We start from the raw sequence: 23,394 nt of genomic DNA on the forward strand, positions 1-23,394 counted from the left end.
ATTTAAATATAAGATACAAATTATAATCTAAATAATATGACACTCAGAAAAAAAAATGGATGCCAACTTTAGAACTTTTGAGACCTAAATTTAGATTTTGTTCTTTGTATTACTGTTGAAACAGCATATTTAGACTATTTACAGCATTTTCAAAAAGAAATGTGATAAAACAGTCAATAAAAGATGATGAATCATTGATTATATTATTATTTTTACCTTGTTTTTTAGTCAGAAAAAAAGTTAAAATTATTGCGCTTTTCATTACTACCAATAACAATAGATACCAGTACTAAATCTATCAACCAAATGCACTCAAATATTATGTACATTTGAATCAATGGGATATAGATCTAGATTTGTCTTCTTTTTATTTGCATAGAACATCTTTCATTCTAATACTAGACCAGTGCAAGACATAGGCTAGCGAGAGATCAAAGCCTAAATCTCTAACTAGATGAAGGACAATAAAAATCCTAATTCATTTTACCTAAGATTTAGACATCGAATAGATCATTATTACTGTTCCTTTGTGATATTTTCAAAAAGAAATGTGATAAAACAGTCAATAAAAGATGATGAATCATTGATTATATTATTATTTTTACCTGGTTTTTTAGTCAGAAAAAAAGTGAAAATTATTGCGCTTTTCATTACTACCAATAACAATAGATACCAGTACTAAATCTATCAACCAAATGCACTCAAATATTATGTACATTTGAATCAATGGGATATAGATCTAGATTTGTCTTCTTTTTATTTGCATAGAACATCTTTCATTCTAATACTAGACCAGTGCAAGACATAGGCTAGCGAGAGATCAAAGCCTAAATCTCTAACTAGATGAAGGACAATAAAAATCCTAATTCATTTTACCTAAGATTTAGACATCGAATAGATCATTATTACTGTTCCTTTGTGATAAATTATGGATTTAGAATAGTTTTATATTTTACTTTTATTTAGTAGTAAACCTATTGGAGTGCAACTTGAACCAGTATAGTGATGGTGATGATTTTTACCAAAAAATAATACTAAAAAAAATTGCTAGAAAATATACCAAGAAAAGGCCCAGCATGGTGGATGAATATTGGATTTAGATCTGCCATTTCTGTTGTTTTCATTTATCTAAGGGTTAGATCTATAGGAATCTACAAAGGTGTAAAGATAAAAGCATAGATCTAGTCAACCTTGATCTACATTCAAGACCTAGCCCTAGTCTAAGGCTAAAGCCTAAGCGTATAAGGCAATACTAGATCTAGATCTAAATCTAAATGCTAATAATGTCCAAGTCTGCTTCATCCTATGCTAAATCTTGATCAAGATCTTCATTATTACAATTCATAGAAGTATAAATAAAACAATAATAAAGCTTCTTCAGTAGTAAACATTGTGGGTGTGTCTTGGAAAAGCATAGCCATGATGTTGTAGATTTTTACAGATAAACAATACTAAAAAAAAAAGAAAATGGGGAAAAAATGCCCACAGTGGATGGTTATTTGATGTAGATCTACCATTTCCTTTCTTTTTATTTACCAGAAGCTTAGATCTAAAGATATATCTAGATCTAGAGTCCAAGTCTAGAGATAAAAGCTTAGATCTAGTCAATCTCGATCTACAGACTACACCTAGCCTACTGACAATAATAGATATAGATCTAAATACTAATAATATAGATATAAATACGCTAAATTTAGACCTACCTGAATCTAATCTATATATCTAGATCAAATTCTTCATTATTACTATTTATTTGTGATAAATTTTAGAATAATTATAAAGTCTCTTTGGTAGTCAACATTGTGGGTGTGTCTTGAACTAGCGTAGTCATGGCGACGTTTTTTTACATTGTAAAAAAAGTAATAAATAAATGTCTAAATAAAGCCAAAAGCTTCTAATTTCTATGTAAACAAAGGATGAAGAACTCTTTTATAAAGTAAAAATAGTTCCACTGTTGTTAGTTAAAAATTTTAATTTAAAAATGCAACGAAACAAAGGTAGGGTAAGAACGTTCCGTGCGTTTAGGGCAGACAGACCGTCTATGGGATAGACGCTCCGCACTCATTGAGTTAAAGATTGTTTTTAGGCCTACTTTAAAATCCAACAATAAAAGTTTTATTGTAGTAGGCCTATACATTAGAAAGCAAATAACGTGATAAACATTCGACAAAATAGAAAAGATGAAATAGACAACCGTGCGTGTTACTAAGTCGAATTGGTTCTAACACTTTAAACAACTTAGTCTCAGCTTGTTAAAAAACTACTTAGTCTAAGCATGGAACTATACTAATGGAACACCAGCTTCGAGTTTTTTACAAAGACAAAGAGAGTCGAAGTGCCGTCGCGCATCTTTTTTCGCGCACCATACCAATTTGAAAAATCGATGAGGATGCCAAAGAAGAAATTTACTCCGAGAGCCACTTGGATTGACCTTCATTGAGAGTAAAACTTCCCCACACTATATTTTATTAGATCTGTAAAAACTTTATCCATTTTCTGACTATCTGATAAAATAGATACAATTTCCCTGAATAATGGATCGTCACAAAAGATTTTTTTTTAAGGCCACTTCATTAAAATAGGTGTTTCCAGTACTTCCTCATTTGGGTATTTTACACAAAATCTGGATTTTTTTTATGTACATGTCATTTTTATCATTTGTCCCGCGCAACCAAACCATCCACTTTTCCCGGTCACCAATGTTCTTAACAAGATATCAAGAGAGAGAGGCTGGTCCATTATTTGCGTAGTCCAGCCAGCTTTTTTTTTGACAACCTTTTTTCGTTCTCTCTCATGAAGGATATGTTTTGAAAATTAGTCTTACAAAATACAATTCCAAACCAACTCATGCAGTTATCGTCTTTTCACAGTATTGAGGAGTCATCCTTTTTGCTAGCCAGAGTGTTAATTGGCAAAAGTGAAAAATTCATTTTCTTTAATTTTTTAAAGTAAATATTCATAACTATATCTTTTATATAATAATATATTTTTTAAATAATAATCTTTTATATAGACATGCTTTAATAGATCTAATAAATGATTAACTCGGACCTACCAATAAGGGTATATAAATACTTAAATCTGGGTATTTAAAATTTCGAATGCGAATTTTTAAAAAACCGAACTTATATTGATCTAGATCTCTTGTATAATCTAGAATAATATAGATCTACAACACCTAGGCCTAGACTAAAGTTAAAGACTAAAGTCTAGATTTATTTAACGTTTAAAAAAAAAAATCAATAGATCTAATATAGACAGTCATGAGATCCACTCTATTTTATCTAGATCTAGATCTAGACCATACATGAGATCAATAATTGTCAGTATGAATATTTAATTATTTATAGAATAATATAGATCTAGTCACAATCTAGTCAAATCTAGTCACTCTAGTCTAGAGTCTAGATCTATCGATCATCTATGATCTAGTCTGTCTATAGCTATACTTACTATTATACACTTTTACAGTATATGAGTATACTCATACGAGTCATACTGGCTATACTATAGTATAGACACTATAGTTAGTATAGTTAATACTTTTTAATAGTAGATCTATAATCTATCAATTCTATCTAAATTATTCTAAATCTAGACTTCACTTTCACATCACATTCAGTCATTCACACGATTATTGATACAGACAGTGAATGAAACGAATGCAGTGGTTATACTGATTATACTTAAAGTGACGATACTACTTATAGATCTACCAGTTGATAAACATCATCATCATCATAGTTCATAGATAATAATCTACATCTATAATCATAGTGCCCTTTATTTAGTCAATATAGTCAAGTCAAGGTAGTGGAACGTAAACTCGAAGGTTTAATACAATATGGTATGAGTCTATGAGTTAGTATAAGATCTAATTATTTTGTTGTTACTTTGTATGTGACAGTATGTCAATGTCTCAATTAAAATAATTAATATCACCAGCCATATCATTTTAAATATTTAAAAAGTAGACATAGATTTTTATTATATTATAAATAGATAGATTAGATGTACATATAATTTTACAAACTTTAGAAATGATAGAGTTTATTTTTTATTGATAAGCCTTCTAGACTAGATCTAGCATCTCTAGCTAGACTCTAACAACATGTAGATTGTAGATCTTTGAATTGGATCGATATTCTCCTTCCTAAATTGTCTCTAAAGTCTATAGCTGATTTGAGAGGCCCAACGAGGCAAGACGAGTCTATTAGCACTCTGTCTCTTGATCTATCTAGTAGGCCTACTAAGCTAGTGCATTAGCCATAGTGACCCATAGTGTAGTCAAATCTTGACAACTAGTTGAACTAGTCTTCTAGATCTAAGCTTCTAGAATAATTAGATCTAGATCCAGTTTAGATTTAGAGTATACAAGTTTTTACTACCTAAAATACTAAATCTACTGATCTAAATTCTAGATATATAGATCCAGTTCAGATTATGATATAAAAATATTCCACTAGCTAAAATTCTAAATCTACTGATCTATACTTAATATGTTAGATATTATATGACATCTATCTACAAAAATTTTTATTAAGATATAATTATAGATTCTAGACTAGTTATATATGTACATAAAATATATAAATAAAAGATAAAATTTATGCAGGCCTAGGTCCCATAAATTTATAATTGATCCAGATCTATCAGTAAAAGTTACCTTCGATTGGCAGTTTTACCCAATCTAATCTATACAAGACAATTTATAATCCATGCCTTGCCTACACCCCATATTCCATGCCATACCCAGACCCATGAGTTCATGAAATAATAAATGATGTGGTGTCAAGTTGGATCTATCCCCTGAAATTCAGTACTTTAATATAAAACTCACATATCTAGTTAATTATTTGCTGACACTCTGATAAACTTGGACTTGTGTGATACATATATGTTTCTTATCAGATTTAATTAATGAAGTTTTGGTGCATTTTAACCAGTAATAAGGCTACAAAAGTAGCATCAGGTGTATTCTAACCATTGGTATTTTTCCTGGCAACATTTCTATTCTAGTCTGACTCTGTGATAAATTATAAATAAAAAAAAAATGTTTGTAATGTTTCAGTTATTAACAAGTAGAACCATGGCAACCAGTTCTGATGATGTACCAGAATGGCTCAAGGATCATACTTATACTATTTCTACTCTCTGGGCATCCATTCAATATTTAATGTAAGTACTACTATACAATTTTTATTTTAGTTATCTAATAGATGTTTTATGAATTGTGTGATTTTCATGGTCAAGCAACATCCAAATATCTGGGATGGAATTTAACATTTTTCTCTAACTTTTTTATTTTTTTATTTATAACACTCTTAAGCACATTCATCTTTCATGAATGCCTAATATACCTTGGCTGTTGTGCAGGCCATTCCTTTACAATAAACTGTTAGATGAAATTAGGCAAAATTGTCTGATAATTTGTATGTTTGATACAACGTTTTCAATTTAATAATATTATTTTTTAATTGTAATGTTTTCAAAAGAAATTAACCAATATGCCTAATTGTATAATTACAGTTATGTTTGGAAATGCAAGAAAAAGGCATGCATTCCTGAAAAGTCAATGATTGGTTGCACCTCTTAAAGGTAAGGTACTGCAATTTTTCCCATGTACTTTTCTCATAAGCTGAAGTACTTGTATTTTTGAAAAAACTAGTTTTCCATGAAAATGTAAATCATAATATATGTTATAGTTGCTTTTAGATTAGTTCAATGTGCATAAAATTAACTGAACATCTGCCTTCACCTATAGTAATAATTCATAACTATTAAGGTCAGGGCCATGTCTACACATTAACGCAGTAGCTCCTTTTAGGTACAGACTATTTTTAGAATGGCAAAATTATATAACTATAATTAATAACATATATACGTTTAGCATGGTCAACACATATGTCACACATATTTTTTAATTTTTTTTTAAATCCTTTTATTTATTTTTATAACTAGATAACTTTCTGTTATGAGAAAAGATGAGATTCTTGGACTCCTGCATAGCACCACCAGAAAGGAAAATCCCATCATGTTGCAAAATAAAAGTCTTGGACCAATTTTAATTTAAGATATATCTATTATACTGTAAGCTGTATACATATTTATGTATATCCTGTCATTCAGCCAACAGGTTTGGATTTAGTATTTCTTTAAATCTGTTTGATATTGTACTTGAAAACTATTAATCTGAGCCCCATTAAAACAAGAGGGAGTGCAGTGGATGAGTGGTAAGGGAAATTTTACTTTTTTTAAATTAAAATAAGAATCTAACAAAAGTAAACATATAAAATATGGTGCATTCTCCTTAAAACTAAAAACTGGTGCAAAGGTTTAAAATGTTGGCAAAAAAAAAAGCAACATCAATTAAATATTCTTAATTCCCTTTGCAAAACTTACTGAGAAGAACATGCATGTTGTTCCCTCATAAGTTTCTTGACAGAGGAAATCTTGTTTATATTAGATTTGAATTAAGCAAATTAAGAAAAAAATTATAATCATTATTTCAAATGGTTGTATCTAAACCTTATGAATTATTTTTCAGTTATAAGTATATTGAAATGAATGGATAATCATGAAATTGTTAAATAATTGATGCTATCATTCCATTGACTAAAGAACCATAATTTTTTTTTTAAATTAATTTCAAAATTAATTAATTAATTAATTTTCAAGCAGAGTTCACGTAGATCTTGAGTGAAATTTTTCTTTTTTTGACTAATGCTTCAATTTTATTGTATCATTAGTTTTTTATTTTTATTACCCAGAATATTTTAAAATGAGTATACTATTTTCATGTAATAATGTAACTTGGTATTCACACATCGAAATATGCTATAATCTTTAGGCCATATAGATTTGTATAAATATAAATTAACTTGCCTAAATACATTGTAAATGTATATTGTTTGGATAAGAATAAAGTTTTTCTGTAGACAATTATTGTTCAAGATTTGTTGATGCTCCTGCTTAATAAATTATATACACAGGTCATTAGTTTTAACACACTATTGACACAAGAAAAACTGGTCGCCCCCACTTCCATTACATAGATGTAATAAAACGTGACCTCAAATCAGTGAACATCAATACTGACAATTGGGAAGACATAGCTTTAGACCGCAACAGATGGAGAGACAGTGACCAAGAAAGCTATGGACAGTGAAAGTACATAGGTCTCAGCTCAGGAAGAAAAACATACAATCCGAAAAACGGCCAGCTCCTCTACCACCGAAGCAAAAACCACCTTAACCTGTGCTATCTGTGGACGGGAGTGTCTCTCCAAAATAGGGCTCCACAGCCACATGAGGAAGTGTGCTCTGAGATGAAACCTTAGTCTTTCTATTTCTACGATTGAAGGAGGCCAATGATGATGATACAGGTCATTAGTTTTAACACGTCTGATAATAAATGACAGTACAAGTTATTGAATGAAAATTTGTCATTATTTCAGGTGCTTTAGGCCTACATCAATGTGAGGTACCAGTACTTTGATTGTGTCATATAACAATTTAAAGCAACATTTTGAAATGAATAGTGTGTAGAATTGACAGTAAATACATTTAAGTGATGGGCTGTGATCTGCATGAATTGAATTTGTGTTTTTGATCTTTACTTCAAGTAAATGTTAATGAACAATTAATTTTTAATGAATAAATAATTTAAAAATAAATACAAAGAAACCATAAACATCTACTTTATTTTAATAATTTTTTTTTCATCAGAACAGAATTTCCGACTTTGCATTCTTAAAATAAAATATAATTTATTTAGAGTAGAGTCAGAACACAAAATCATAGTTTTGAAATTAAGTAAATTAAGCTAAGCTGTGATCTCTTATAAACATTTGTATATAGACTACATACAATTTAATTATTATTTTTCATCAAATTGCAGGAACCAGTACATGTACTTATGCATATTTGACAATAAAAAACCTTAGTCAATGAAATAGTAATACTAGTAAATGAGATAAAAGTAAACTAAATATCATCAATGCTATTGAAGCCACACTTGTTTCTTTTTATCTTGTTTGGTGGACTGCAATTAAAGTTGCTATTAATTTTACTGATTGTCTTAGCTGAAATGCCAGTGTCGTCTCTTTGAATCCTAAGCTTATTTTCTTGGTTACTGGAAGTCCAGATGTTTGGAGTTTCATTTTAAACACCTATATATATTCCGAAATGGCCTTCCGATAGGCAAAACCTATTTGCCTAACATGTCGTATGCACATAAAGAGGTACCACAGAAATGCTTTAAAGACAAGCTTAGGCGCCAACTTGCTTTAAGTGACATAGAATAAGAGAGCACCTGGTTGCATACAGCTTCAGAGCGAGACAGCTGGAGGTCACTTACAAAGGTGTGGTATACACCAATGAAAATTAATTGCCGAGGGTAGACGGCAAAAAGAAAAAAAAAACTGATTCTACCACAGGATGACAATGGTTATGCCTGTGCTCAGTGTGGCATAATATGTAGGTCACAGCTGGGGCTGAGTAGCCACTGGAAACATAGCATTCCTCATAAGTCTTCGGAATCAAAGACAAGCCTATCATTTTTGTAGAATAGTTTGTAGCTTCTGTAAATGCATGAAATGCCGTCACAAATGACACAAGTCCTCTGTGAGTTTGATGGATTATAAACATCTTACTTCTTTGCCTTATATTAAATGGTCCTTCTGTCTGTTCCACTAGGTTTATCTAAATATCATTGATATATCGTAACATGTCATCAAAATAAAAACTAGAATCTCTGCAACTGGTTTACAAGTCAGAAGTCATCAATAACACTTGCCATTTAAAAAAAAAAAACAATTTAGATTACTGATTAGTCAAATTAGTGACTGATTATTCGATTCATTTTAGGCCTATAATTTTTTTATGTGAATATATAATGATCCTTTACACTTTGTGACTTTACTAGTAGATCTATACTTTGGAGTAGACTTGTTTGTTGAGCTAAAGTCGGAAGTACACATTGAATTTTACTGTGATCTAGTAATCATCTAGTCAAATGACCCAAATGTAGTGATCTACTAGTACTAGATGTAGATGAGTCTAGCGACTCTAGTAGTAGAGAGCGTAGGCCTATCTGTCATATCGTGATCAGTAGGTGGCTGAAGTTTTATAAATCTATTCCATGACAAAAACCCTGGCTAGATTTAGATCTACTGGTCTAGACATCTAGAATCTAGATCTAACTAGAATTAAACTAGAAAACTGAATTAGAGAAGTAGCTTTCTGGATCTAGAACTAGAATCTATATATTACTAATATTAGATCTAGTTGCGTCAAACGCTTAATTTTTGGTTGTTGTTTTTAATAAATGCACATAAAATACATTGTATTTTGGCGATAAAAATACCCAGTAGGTAGTCAAGTAATTCTAATAATTAATTAATGAAAGACTCTATCAGTATTTGTTTTAGATCTATCAGATTCATATGACTTATTATTTATACTTATTTTATATCATTCGTCCAAGAAAATCTAGCTCTAGATCTATTTCATTTTAGATTAGGCTATAGTTGTTTTGTTGGTTTTTTTTTTTTTTTTTTTTTTGTCATTTTATTTAGGCTACCAAGATTAACTTTTTCTTTGTTTCTCACGAGACGTGTATGCCTATAGCCTAGTCCTTTCGATAATAAAAAAAAAAAAAAAACGATTAGAAATGCGTAGCTTGGAGTGTCAAAACTGTATTAGGCCTCCTATTTTTATTTCGTGCAATTTAGTAGGTATATCGTAACAAATACGCATTTGGCGGAACGGTAGACAGGTCTTCATCCAGATTTAGTGTAAATAAACCAAACACAGAAACACTGAAAGATTGTATTTTCGGAATTTAGATTCTATTTTTTGGAAAATAAGTGGCATTTTATAGGGTGATCGAAAAAAAACAACACTTTTGTGACGATCTCTTATTCAGGGAAATTGTATCTATTTTATCAGATAGTCAGAAAATGGATAAAGTTTTTACAGATCTAATAAAATATAGTGTGGGGAAGTTTTACTCTCAATGAAGGTCAATCCAAGTGGCTCTCGGAGTAAATTTCTTCTTTGGCATCCTCATCGATTTTTCAAAATGGTATGGTGCGCGAAAAAGATGCGCGACGGCACTTCGACTCTCTTTGTCTTTGTAAAAAACTCGAAGCTGGTGTTCCATTAGTATAGTTCCATGGTCTAAGCTTGTTTAGGGATTCTCAGTGACGTTAAATTGATAGTATTCAATCATGGATTTTTTAAAACAAAGTACGCTTGTTGTTGATATGGTGCGCAAAGGTGCAAGCGTTCAATATAATAAAGTATCATTCTCCGCCATGACACTAATGGTTGTTGTTTGTTTTTTGCTGACTGTGAACCTAGATCTTAATTAACATGGTGGCAGCGGTGTATTAATGATCAGAAGTAATCATTAATCAGTAGGCCTATATAAAGGTTTATTGTTTGCAATAATAAATGGGCAACAATTCAAGGCTACGCCGTGCAATGGCAGCTAGAAATTTCCTTCCTGTACCCGAGCCGCTCGAGGTAGAGGGAAACATGGCCGCTATTTGGCAAAAGTTTCACCGGAGCTGCCCGGGTTAGCCACTAAATTGTCGGAAGAATCAGAGGAGGTCAGAAAGGCCACCTTTCTAACAATTATAGGGACAAAAGCGATGGACATATATGAAGGTCTTGAAATTGAGAAGGGAAAAGAATGAAAGATGGAAGAAATAGTGAACAAATTTGAAAGTTTTTGCATTGGAAAAACAAATGAAACTTATGAGCGCTATGTTTTCAATACTCGTGAACAGCAAGAAGGCGAGGACATTAAAAAGTACATAACAAATCTGAGAAGACTAGCACAATAGTGTAGTTTTGAACGCCTGGAAGATAGCTTGATTACCTCAAAATGAAATTGTTACAAGATAGTAGTCTCACATTGGAAAGGTGCAGAGATATTTGCAGAGCATACGAGATAGTGGAGCTGATGTAAACACCATCCAGGAAAAATACGTAAATAAGAATCAGATAGAAAAGGCAACGCAAAGATTACTAATGTGGAATAAGACTGAAATGAGACCCATAGGGAAAGCCACTCTAACGACGAGAAATAAGAAAACAAACGAAACATTTGAGGTGGAATATATAGTTGTATCAAATAATCTAGCATGCCTTCTAGGTCATGAAACTTTAACAAGAATGAAGTTAATCAAAGTCAATAAAGATAGGTTCATAGCATCATTAGTGAATAACCAAGAAGAAGACTGTAATCCAAAGTTTACTGATGATTTGGGTGACTTAGGAGAAGTGTCTTTAAAGATTGATAGCAGCATTAAGCCCAAGGTTCTGCCGTGTAGAAAGATCCCTATTGCTTTACAAGAAAGAGTTAAGGAGGAGTTAAAGACCCTAGTGCAGAGAGGAATCATAGAACCAGTGATAGAGCCTACAGAGTGGGTGAGTCAGATGGCAATTGTGGAAAAAGCTAATGGAAAAATTAGGATCTGCATAGATCCACAAGCCCTGAATAAAGTTTTACTAAGGGAATTCTATAATCTTGCTACTTTAGATGACATATTGGCAGATTTGAACGATGCCAAAATATTCAGCAAATTGGATGTGCAAGAAGCTTTCTGGCATGTCAGACTAGACACAGCGTCATCTAATTTGACAGCAATGATAACCCCTTTTGGTAGATACAAATGGAAACGATTACATTTTGGTCTGAAAGTGAGTTCAGAATTTTTTCAGAGAAGATTAAATTTAGCACTAGAAGGACTGAAAGGCTGTTTCAATTACGTTGATGATATTATAGTGGTAGGAAGAGGAAGAACGAAAGTAGAGGCACTCAGAAATCATGATATTAACCTAAGAGAGCTGATGAAGAGATGTCAAGAAAAGAAGATTAAACTGAACCACGAAAACTCTGTTTTTAGAACAGATGAGATTAATTTTTTGGGTCATATTATTACAGAAGCAGGAATAAAATCAGACCCGAACAAAGTACCTGCCATTTTGAGTTTGAATGCTCTAAAAGATATTTCATCGGTCCGAAGATTCTATGACATGGTTCAATATCTTGCAAGATTTGTTCCAGACTTGTCGACAGATTTACAGCCCATAACAGAGTTGATCAGAAAGAACACACCATTTGTTTGGTCTGATCAATGCACACGAGCTTTCAACAAAATAAAACAGAAAATATCGACTCATGGCACATTGATATATTTTGACCCTAACAAAGAGCTTACATTACAAGCAGATAGCAGCCAAAATGGGTTGGGAGCAGCGTTATTACAAGATGGCAGTCCAATAGCATATGCTTCTAGATCATTAACTGATACTCAGAAAAGATGGGCACAGATTGAAAAAGAATTGTTAGCAGTGGTTGTTGGTTTGGAACGTTTTGACCAGTATACGTATGGCAGGACAGTTATAGTTCAGAATGACCATAAACCACTGAAAAACATCCTTAAAAAACCACTCAGTTCTGCTCCGAGAAGGCTACAAAGTCTAATGATGCGTTTTTATCGTTACGACATCCAGTTTCAATATGTCAAAGGCAAAAATTTGTTCATAGCTGATACTTTGAGTAGAGACCCATCAGAGGAAAAGAGTGATATCCCTGATGTTTGTGTCAATACAGTCGGACTGGCAATACCAGATGCAGTGCTGGAGAAAGTCAGAATTGAGACAGAGAAAGATAGAACAATGCAAACACTTATTCAGTATATCCTAAATGGATGGCCAGACAAACATAATAGTTTACCTGAACTCAAACAATATTTTCACTAAGAGACATGTTAACATACGAAGACGGACTCTTTTTGAAAGGAGAACAATTAATCATACCGATATCACTTCGCAAGGAAATAGAAGAAAAACTCCACGCAGCACATCTGGGAGTAGACTCAATGAAAAGAAGAGCAAAAGGAACAGTTTTCTGGCCTGGATTATCAGCTCGAATAAAGGAAATAGCCAACTCATGTTATATTTGTCAGAAAAATAAACCAGCAAATCAGAGAGAAGAATTAATACAGCACGAAATAGGTTCTAATCCGTGGGACAAGATTGGAATTTATTTATTCCAAATGTGTGACCAACAATATCTAGTTATAGTGGACTATTATTCAAATTTCATAGAGGTAGAAAACATGCAGTTGAAAACAACACACGCAATTATAAAGAAACTGAAAGTTTTATTTGCAAGATATGGGGTGCCCAAAGTCTGTATATCTGATAGCGGACCTCAGTTCACATCGGAATATTTTTCCAAATTTATGATGGAATGGGGAGTGACTCATTTGAAATCTTCTCCAGGACACAATCAATCCAATGGAAAGGCTGAGTCAGCAGTTAAAATTTTGAAGAACATAATGAATAAATCTAGAGAATCAAAGTCAGATGCTTATGAAGCTCTTCTGGAATTTAGAAATACTCCAAGGCAAGACACAAATCTAAGCCCAGTTCAGATGTTTTTTGGTCGGATGACTCGAACACTGATACCAAACAAAAAGAGTAACATTAAGATTTCTACATGTCAAGAGAACATTATGAGAAGGAAAGAAAAACGTCAGATGAGTGTAAAAACGTCTTATGATAAGAAGTCAAGAAATTTAAGTCAGCTGAGAACTGGTCTATTTCCAATCTCCTAATGACCCTACATGGAGACGTGGAAGAATCCAGTCTCAAGTCAACCAGAGAGCTTACATTATTCGAGGTGACAATGGTGCAGTATACCAAAGAAACAGGGTACATATTAACCCGAACAGAGAAACAGAAGAAGATATATTTCCCGATACTGATGACAACTTACAGGACAATAGAACTCATAATCAACACATTCGCCACTCATCAACTCATCATTCCCTGCGACCAAGGGATCAGTTGAAGAAACCGACAAGATTCAATGACTATGTGTCTTAATGAACTATTGAATGTTTATTTTTAAATGTGATATGTTTCATATTCATTGAAGCGTATATATGTATGTTATGTTTAGTTGTTTATGTTGTGGTTTTGTTTTATTTTTTTTTTCTATGATACTCCCCGAAATGTTTTATTTTTTTTAAATATTTTTTTTAAAGAAAAGGGGATGTTGATATGGTGCGCAAAGGTGCACGCGTTCAATATAATAAAGTATCATTCTCCGCCATGACACTAATGGTTGTTGTTTGTATATTGCTGACTGTGAACCTAGATCTTAATTAACAATTGTATATTTTAGCAGTGTTCTTTCGGAAATCTGCTAGAAGTGTGAATTATAAGCGTATAGATTAATAAACTAATTTTAAAGTTGAACAAAGCGAAGCTCTATTCGCAAGACAAAATTGGCCCATGAACAAATCATATCCCTGCTTTTAAAAATGTATATACAAGCTATTGAAAGGCAAGGTTTGTAATTTGATAGATTTCGTTCTGACACAACTGAGCTCAAAACCTTAAAGACCAACTGAAGAGGTTTTTTTCGAAATTGAGATAGCGATTGATTTAGATAGTAGATAGCATCAAAGTTAGTTCCTAAAAATTTGAGGTTTTAGAAAAGCGTATTTATATTAGAAAAAGTAATTTGAAAGTGTAAAAAATAACGAGATTTGAAAATCAGCTTCAATTCTAGAGCAGACTATTGAATTAATATAATTATAGATAGATTATAATAATAGGACTAGTCACTAGTTTAGATCTATTTTTTCTGGTATCTAAATCTAGATCTATAAGATCTACATCTAGATCTAGTCTACTCTACTCTCTAGCTAGTATACTAGTAGTAGTCTCTAGTATCATCAAGTACTAGTAGATCATCTAGGACTAGGTCTAGGTATACTATACTTAGACTATACTAAGTCTAATAGTACTAGTTTTACTAGTATACACTATTAGTCTATTATAATTGTTATTATAACAAAACTAAATGGTTAGATCTATCTATATTATTTTCTATATCTCTAATTCTAGCTAGGCCTTCTAACACTTTTACTAGTCACTAAATTTTTTAATAAATTTTTTAAAATCTATTTTACAGAAAACATATATGACATGTGGCATACAGACAAGTTTACTAGATGGATCTTTCATCATTTTGGAAATACAATATTCCCTGTGAAACAAATCACAGAAACATTCTACAATTTTATTTTATCTAATAAATACCAATAAATGTAAATACAAAATCACATTTTAATAGAGTTCTTCATTATACACACAACATTATTTTAGTATGTTCCTTTTCACTTGCTAGGTTTAGACAAAGTTTCGAATCAGGATTTAATATTATTAAGTCATAGCCCAAAACTCCAGCAGAATGTTAGTTAATGGCAGTGGTCAATGTTTGAACCTGAGACCACAGAGAAGACAGTTCGGAATGCAAACCACACAACTTTCTTCGTTTCGAAACCTATTCAAATTTTGATCATTTTTAGGTTAATGCAGATCTGAATGTCCATTGCAATGATGACTTGATCTGTAAAGGGGTTACATTTTTAAAAAATAAGTTGGATCTCATTCTTCGAATGATGCTATTTATTACAAATTGCAACGTGGAATACATATTAGAGGCCAAAAGAAAATCCACTGATGAGGGAAGACGTAGACATCGTAAAGAACATTTAAATTGACCACCAGCTGAATATGGTTATGTCTTTGCTGGACGCGGCAAAATATCTAGTTTGCAGCTGGGCTGCGTAGCCATGGAAAATACTGCATTTCTCATTAATCTTTCGACTCGACTGCCAGCCTTATTTATTAAACACTTTAAATTATGAATAGCTCTGCATTTTTTAATAACAATAAAAAAAATATATATATTCAGTGATTAACTGACAATAATTGGGTTACTAAAATTTAATAAAATGAGTTGCATAATTACATCAACAGTAGCCTATATGCATTACTTAACATTATATTGATACTATAATTTATTTTCCACTTCCCTGACTTCCCAGAGAAAAGAAAAAAAGGACAACTCCTTCTCCAGTAGGATAATCTCTTTCATTTATAGTCTAAACACAATTTAAAACTTTGTTACCTACAGTTACAGATTAACTTGCTAACTTAACTATCTAATAATCTAATGATTCTATTCCAATCAACAAATGAGTCAAGCGTGAGATAAATAAAAACTTTAATTTTTAGATATTTATTTATAGAACTATGTAAGTATATAGGACCGAATATACGGTACGAATATATTTAAATAAGAGTGTAATAAAATCCATATTTCGTATATTATTAATATTATAGAATTGGTAGATCTAGGTCTAATTTTTGCCTTATAGATTAGTTTTTAGAAATTTAGATCTAGTACTTTTTTTACTAGTAGATCTAAATCAGACTACTTTTAAGTCTAAGTTATGGTTTAAGTTAAAGCTATTTGCCTAGTGTTGTACGGGGTTGTGACTCTAGATTCAAACTAAATATAATCGTATACTACAATAACTACATTGAATGAGCTCAACATTCACATTGTAATAATTGTTTTTTTCCCATATTGGGCCTATTTAGGGACGACTATAGGTTAATAATCACTATTAAGTGTATAGATAGAGTATATAATTTTAAACTTTGTTTTTCTAGGTCTAGGCCCAGCACCTCGATCGGATCAGTCTAAATAGATAGGTCTTATCTCTAAATATCCAATACTACTATTACTAGATCTAGACTTCATCTAATTGGATTTAGATCTAAATTTAGGTCTACTTCATACATCATTAATGATCTGAGAAAAGAACTCTGCTCTTGATCAAAAGCAGTAGATCTAGAACTAGAATAAGCCTGAAGCAGTAACATAAGCCATAAATTGCGTAACTTGACTAAAACGAAACATGTGAACTGAGGCTCGCGGTACTGCGTGGGCTGAAACGCTGTTCGCTTGACTAGATCAAGAATAAGCCGACAAACAGTAGATCTAACATGCAAAGCCATAAATTGCGTGATTTGACCTAATTTCCCCAACTCTAACATCCACTTTTTATAAATTGGCGTGTTTTAGTCGCCTTTGTTTTTAGAAACTAGCATTCCTGTAAAAAGGAATAGGGAAATACGCTAAGCCATAAACTGAAAAATTTGACCTAATTTCCCTTAAACTACGTCATCGACCTTGGTTGTCTGGGAAATACTGATCTCGAATGGCTTCGAGATTGTGAAATTTAATAGTCCCTAAAACTCACATTAAATTGCTTATATCTAAATAATTACAAAGAATATATGTCTAAAATTTCGTATGTATGTTTTTTTAAGCATTATGAATCTAAAAAAAAGTATAACACCAGTTTCCGCGTCTGACCCCAAAACCTCTTCAGTTGGTCTTTAATATTTTTAAAGCACAATATAGTCCTTCAATATAGTCAACTAAAGAAAGACAAGGATTTGGTTCTTACCTGTTCATTTCGTCCCAGAACGCAACCCCAGAGCAAAACAGATCTGTCGTGTTGATCATCTCTAGCGGTGTAAGATGCTCCGTTGTCCAGCAGAAAGTGAAAGATGCGGTTCCTTATTTTCTCATCCTCTATATGTAGAGCGGCCACAAGAGCTCCAAAGCCGTAATCGTTTTTAGTATTGATCTGCACTCCTCGGTCTAGAAAGCGCTGGATCTAGACAATGGCAAATAAGCCGTGAATTTAAACGAAGAAAAAAAAAGATTTTATGTTCGAATAGAGTAGGAAAGTGGTTTAAATAAAAGGGGAAAGTATGTTTAAACATCTGTTTAAAAAAATATTTTTCCTTTCGGGTGCTATTAAGGTTTGTGAGTCCTGTAAAGTTGAATTTGTATGAGCAGCAGTCTACAAAGTAGTGGTGTGCTCTACTGTGCATCCAACACATCTGCAGACGCCTTCATTTTTCACCAATAATGAAAACGTCTCAACAGAGATGTGACGCAGCCAAAGTCTTTCATATTGTTAAAAAAGAAACCCTTATCAACCATATCAAGATTTGAATCTGTTACATAATCGTATTCAGTGATAAATGCTTGCACATTTATTTAAGAACAGTTCATGAATCTAAAAAAAAATTGTTTTCAAAATGCGAATAAGTTACCTCCCCTCTCAATTAGCACCATTTAAAATAAATATATCATAATCCATTTAAAATAGACAAACATACATAGCTTATATATCTTGTTTATTAGAAATATAAGCATGTAGGGTCTATTGCAATTAGTTTTAAACGTTCCATTTTTTAATATAATTCTATTAATTATTCAGTATCTATATTAGGCCTGCATTTAAAGTATCTATAACAATTATTTTCTATAAAAAAAAATGTGTAGGTCAAAATATGAGATGTTTGGCTGAAAGGCTAAAACTACCTGGCTACGGCGTGGCCACTTAAAAAGGGGGCTCGAGTTCGAATCCCGACTCGAGCAGAGTTGTGTCTAAAGTCAGCATGGAAACCTCCCATACCTGCTCTCCACACTGGTCCACAAATGAGATTGGACCATAAGGCACTGAGCATGCTATAAACATGACAAATTTTAAAATGCTAGATAGACTATGCTGAATAATGTTGATTTTGTTCTCATTTTTCTAAATCTCTTTCCCATTTTTTAAAATCTGAAAACTGAACAAAGTCTATTTAGAAATGTGGTTGTTAACACGCCATACTCTCACCTTCGTTTGATTTCCTGACATAATAGCTTGTATAAACTTGTTGGCGAGAGTTAACTTGATGTCTTTTGAGACATTCTTTGCTTTATGAGTCAGCCTCAGTGTAGGCACTGGATCTCTGATGATAGCCTCTTGAAAAGGGGAACTACCATTTCTAACAGCCATCTTTTTTTTTTTTAACAACTGTTTTGTAGTCTATTGTGTAAACATTGCTTTCTGATCCATTGACCGTTTCATATAAAGCTGTTGTCTCAAGACTAGAACTGCTTTGAGCTATAACCTCAGGTGTGTTGGAAGTTTTGGTGACAGTTAAATCTTAAGAGGAAAAAAAGTAATAGTTAATGTTAGCTTACTTGTTTACTGTTTTATAAGTGTCACTTAGAATGTTCGGAAAATTATTATATGGTTATTTATTTTCACATTTTAGTGCAGGCTATTTAAAACAAAGAGTATAGCCTGCAACGCTTAGATCTGACTCGTCGAAGTGTCATCATCAATTGAAAAGTAGAGTAATTATCCCTTTTATGACTCTTTGTCCAGGGAAAGGCTTTTATCTTAGATCTAGCTTGCACTATCTAGACTCTTACATTTGGTGATAAATTACGTTCTTACAATTAAAATGCAGAAACCAATAGACCCTAAGCAGCCTAAATGCGATTGACACATCTACTTTTGGGGAGATAATAAGGTGCTAAAGAAAAATGTAGTCTTTCGATTTGTGAACTCAACCTAACGTAATTATAAACTTCACCCTGTAAAACGCACGCCTTTCAGTGTGTTTCCTTTCCTGAGCTATTTGAGATATATGCCCTTGGGGACAGGGCAGGCCATAACAATTGCGAGGCCCTATGCGAAACGGATTGCGCGGGGCCCAGTGTGGGTAGGGATAAGCATAATATCAAAATTAAGATTTTGTATTAGAAAATAAATTCGTCTTTGCAATAATTTTTATGAAATGAAAGCTGACAATGCCGTTTTTTTAATCGCGCGTAGGATTGGCACCCCAAATTTGACAATTTTGTCTATTTTTCAAGAGATTTTATGAGTTCTTTGGAGATTTTTATAATTTCTGGATATTTTCAAGACTTTTTCGTATATTTTGCAATTACAGGAGATTTCCAGAAGGCTCTAGAAAAACAGGAGGCCGCGGAAACCCTTTTATTATATGTAAAAGTCATAATGGTTTAATTTAATAATTTACACCTAGAATTAGCGCGGGGCCTTTTGAAAGTGCAGGGCCCCTCTGCGACCGCAGGGCCCCTGGTAACCAGCATAAGGCATTTTTTCTTTTGCTTTTTTTCTTCAAAATGATTGAAAATGTCCATGAAACCATTTTTCTGGCTAAGCTTGTGTTGCCTATAAGTAAATCCAATTCGGCATTATAGTTACAGAAGAAACGCAGCACAAAGAAATCAGAGAAATAATTAAACAGTTTCAATTCAACAGGCACATTACGTTGAGCTAAACCCTCTCTGTACAGTATGATTTTTACAAAAACAATTCATTTCACCATATTTGTTAGGGTCGAAGTACGCACGATCTTTATGAAAATAGTCTTTATGCGTCCTAAATCTAGTGTAATCCATCATCCTCCTCAAGTCAATAGCATTGGGTGCTAGGTTTATTTTTGTGCAGAATTGAGATTAGTTTCCTGTTGAAAGATGGAATAACAAGTCTTATATAAGTGGTGCGATTTCTAGCTATTCTATTTCTGTGCTGAATGAATTTTTTTTCCTGATTAAAGGATGGAATGGCAACTCTTGGACTACATGGTAAAATGTCAACACCTTCATTAAATGCGAACTTTGGGCATGACATGAGTTTTTGCAATGTCATTACACAACAGAGAAGTGCCTAAGTTTGAACAATTGTAAACAATCGAGTAATTTTGTGTTTTTAACGTAGGCTATTTAAGAAATGACTATTGATAAAAAAAAACCCCACATCTTTGCATGTTTATTGCCAATTATGATCTTTAATATCGTTTTGACAAATGTTTACTTTTATCGGATCCCGCTGATTGGGGGTCAATAAAAACTAAAACTACATCTTTTGGACCCCCAAAAATGCAGACAGATGAGCTACATGTAAACCAACCCAATGAGAAACTTAACATTTGATTTATCGATTTATCTAAATTCATGTTTCGTCATTTGTTGTGACGCACAAAATAGCTGTATACTGTGCATAGTCAATAAACAAAGCTTCCTTTCGACCTAAATGCAGGCATATCTAAAGTTTAATAGAGGTCTGTGAAACAGGCAAAAATACTTAAAATACGTCCATTACTCTCTAACACCCATCTTAGGTAACAATCTAAGTTTAAAGACTCCATTGGTGTCCTATATTTTTTTTATTCAATTTAGAACATATCAGGCCTTTATCAGACCCTTCGACAGCTAAACGTTTATTTAAGTTCAGCTCACCAGATTTATATTTTGATGCAATATTTTGTCTCGATGTATTTAGTAAACTGAAACACAGATGACAAATATCGGTCGTTACAGTGGTGTTGATTTTTTAATGCAATTTGAGAGCCGCTGTATTGTACAGGATGTGGAGAACTCAATAAAAACACTATTTGTTGTCCACAGTAATCCAGGTGAGGTCAATGTAATTAACAGGATTTTGTGTTTCTCTGTGTTGCAGTATATTATAGGCCTACTTGCAGCACGAGTTCGATCAGGGCTGCGTTACAGATCAATACTAAATCGGTATCGAATATTAAGTGCTTCGAAGTTCGAGGCCGGGTTGAGAAACATTGACAAAGCGGAGAATCAATCAAATGATATTTTGTCTAAATTTATTTTTTGTAAAAAAAAAAAAAAGGAAAATACAATTATTTTTTTTTATATAAAAGTCTATTTATTATAGCCTTAGTCTTCTAATTCATAGATTAGAAATAACATTTAAGTATTTTTAAAATTCCTTTTTGACAGATTTAGGCAGACTTAACTCACAATAGTAGCCTACAGTGTAGAAAGCAGTTAAGGCCAGGCTTATTAAAAAAAAAAAAGACTGCGTAGCCAATTAGATCTTGTTTCCAAAAATGTAGAATATATTATTGCAGCCCTACACAAATAGATATTTGGCATTTGTGAATTTTATGAACGGCTGTTTAATAATATTAGAATGCATCAATTAAATTATATTTACGAGTCCAAGCAGAGCCGGCCTTGGGTAATGAGAGGCCCTATGAGAAATGAATTTGGTGGCCCCAAATAAAATAGAAAAATAAAAATAAACTCCATACAAATAAAATACCGCAATTTCAATTGTTTGGTTGAAGCAATCAATGCCGACGAGTAACAAAATTTAATAAAGCACGTCTTTGCATTGTCCGTTTTTCGTTTGCACTTTGTAGCACCAGACTAACATTATAACATTTTGACATAATTACCAATAGGAAACAACAGAGTTCTTCTAACATAGATAGTCTAATAAGTAGATCTTAACATTCACGAATAAACATTGAGCTAAATTAGACACTTCTTACAGCTAGGCCAACAGACGTAGATCTCTGCTATCTTGGAGATTTCATCCAGGTTTCGCAATTTTTCTCACATTTTTTTTTTCATGTGCGAGGTCCCAACCAATTGGAGGCCCTAGACGGCTACTTAGTTTGCCCATGCCAAAGGCCGGTCCTGGTCCATACTTAAATAGTGACATCGGTTTTGACACATATGTACTCTTAAGTTCGAGAAACACAAAAGATATACTTTTGGAAAAACATTCTTAAAGCTGTACAGGTTTAAGATGGTGAAATAGATTGTTCAAGAATGCTATGAAACAAATATTTCTAACAATAATGTTTCACGGTGTATTTCACACATGGCTTAAAACAAATGACTAAGAAAGACAGTTAGACGAAACATTTTTTTTTGTTTAAATAGGAAAAATCATTTGATGTTAGTGCAAAATGAACATACATATTTTCATCACATCTATCAATATAAAGTGTATTACGTCAGGTGTTATCAAAAATAGTTACTTTGATTATTGCTCTTGAAAAAAAACTATTTATACTGCCCAACTAAATGGACTCCCATTGAGTGACTGCCATAGTACCCGTCTGCTACAAAGACATTAGTCGTCGCTGGTCACTGAAAGGTGAGATCGAAACAGAACTGCATAAATTTGACGATTTCTTATCTTATATGATATAGACCTTACTTCTAAAAAGAAGATTTAAGAAAATTTTGCTACTAAAATTTTGCAATGATTAGGCCTACGTGCTGACTGCAAATTGTTTCATTCAATTTTCTAAGACCATTAAAAATACAATAAAATAAAGACTAAATAAAGAAAACTAGAAATAGGTGTAACGCGGCTGCCACGCCATAAGGTAAGGCTGCTAGGCCGAGTTGTATGCACTGCCATCACAATGGTTCTGAGTTTGAACAGCAGGCCTTAAAAGTTAATGACACTTTGTTACATTTCAAAATATTATTTTATAGCTTTTTTGAAGTTAATAAACTTGTGAGGTTTTTTTTCTAGCTCCTCCAATACACGTTGTTTCAACCTCAGTACCCTTAAATATCCGCTGCACTTGTGCTTTAAAGAAAGACATTCTGTACACAATTAATAACAGCAGCCCCTTGCTACCAAATGTATCAATACCAATAATAACACTTTTGTCAGTATTCCATAATATAATTTTTGTATAGACTTCAAATGACGTCGCCATTCAAAACAAAACGTAAGGAAGTCACTCAATGTCTAGTTGTGTATGTGTGCTTGCGTAGCAATGCGTGTATGTGTGTTTGAAAAAAAAGTGTGCTACGAATACGTGTTCCTCCTGGTCATTAGAC

At 32.6% G+C, this 23,394-nt stretch overlaps 1 protein-coding gene and 1 long non-coding RNA gene across 5 annotated transcripts in view; one reads left to right on the plus strand and one right to left on the minus strand.

Moving 5' to 3' along the window:
- LOC106068822 (uncharacterized) overlaps positions 1-23,394 on the minus strand; it is a 33,185-nt gene that overhangs the window by 3,062 nt on the left and 6,729 nt on the right. Inside the window, exons 1-3 of one of the 2 annotated variants that reach the window (XM_056020674.1) lie at positions 20,094-20,208; positions 18,587-18,898; positions 17,357-17,569 (exon numbers count right to left, since the gene is read on the minus strand). In XM_056020674.1, the coding sequence (XP_055876649.1) occupies positions 17,357-17,569; positions 18,587-18,748 (375 nt within the window). In that variant the 5' untranslated portion in view covers positions 18,749-18,898; positions 20,094-20,208. Of the gene's footprint in view, positions 1-17,356; positions 17,570-18,586; positions 18,899-20,093; positions 20,209-23,394 lie in introns of those variants that run through there. The other variant, XM_013228312.2, reaches the window with a different exon arrangement.
- Positions 3,141-6,942, plus strand: LOC129924614 (uncharacterized). Of its 3 annotated transcripts, XR_008776618.1 has the most exons (5): positions 3,141-3,322; positions 3,599-3,847; positions 5,072-5,178; positions 5,530-5,598; positions 5,962-6,942. It is a non-coding gene; the product is annotated as an uncharacterized LOC129924614 (long non-coding RNA). The 3 variants fall into 3 exon arrangements; XR_008776619.1 differs by having other exon boundaries at positions 3,142-3,847; positions 5,530-5,603; XR_008776617.1 differs by having other exon boundaries at positions 3,143-3,847.

Source organism: Biomphalaria glabrata, chromosome 2, assembly GCF_947242115.1.
Source record: "Biomphalaria glabrata chromosome 2, xgBioGlab47.1, whole genome shotgun sequence".
Taxonomy (NCBI): Eukaryota; Metazoa; Mollusca; class Gastropoda; family Planorbidae; genus Biomphalaria; species Biomphalaria glabrata.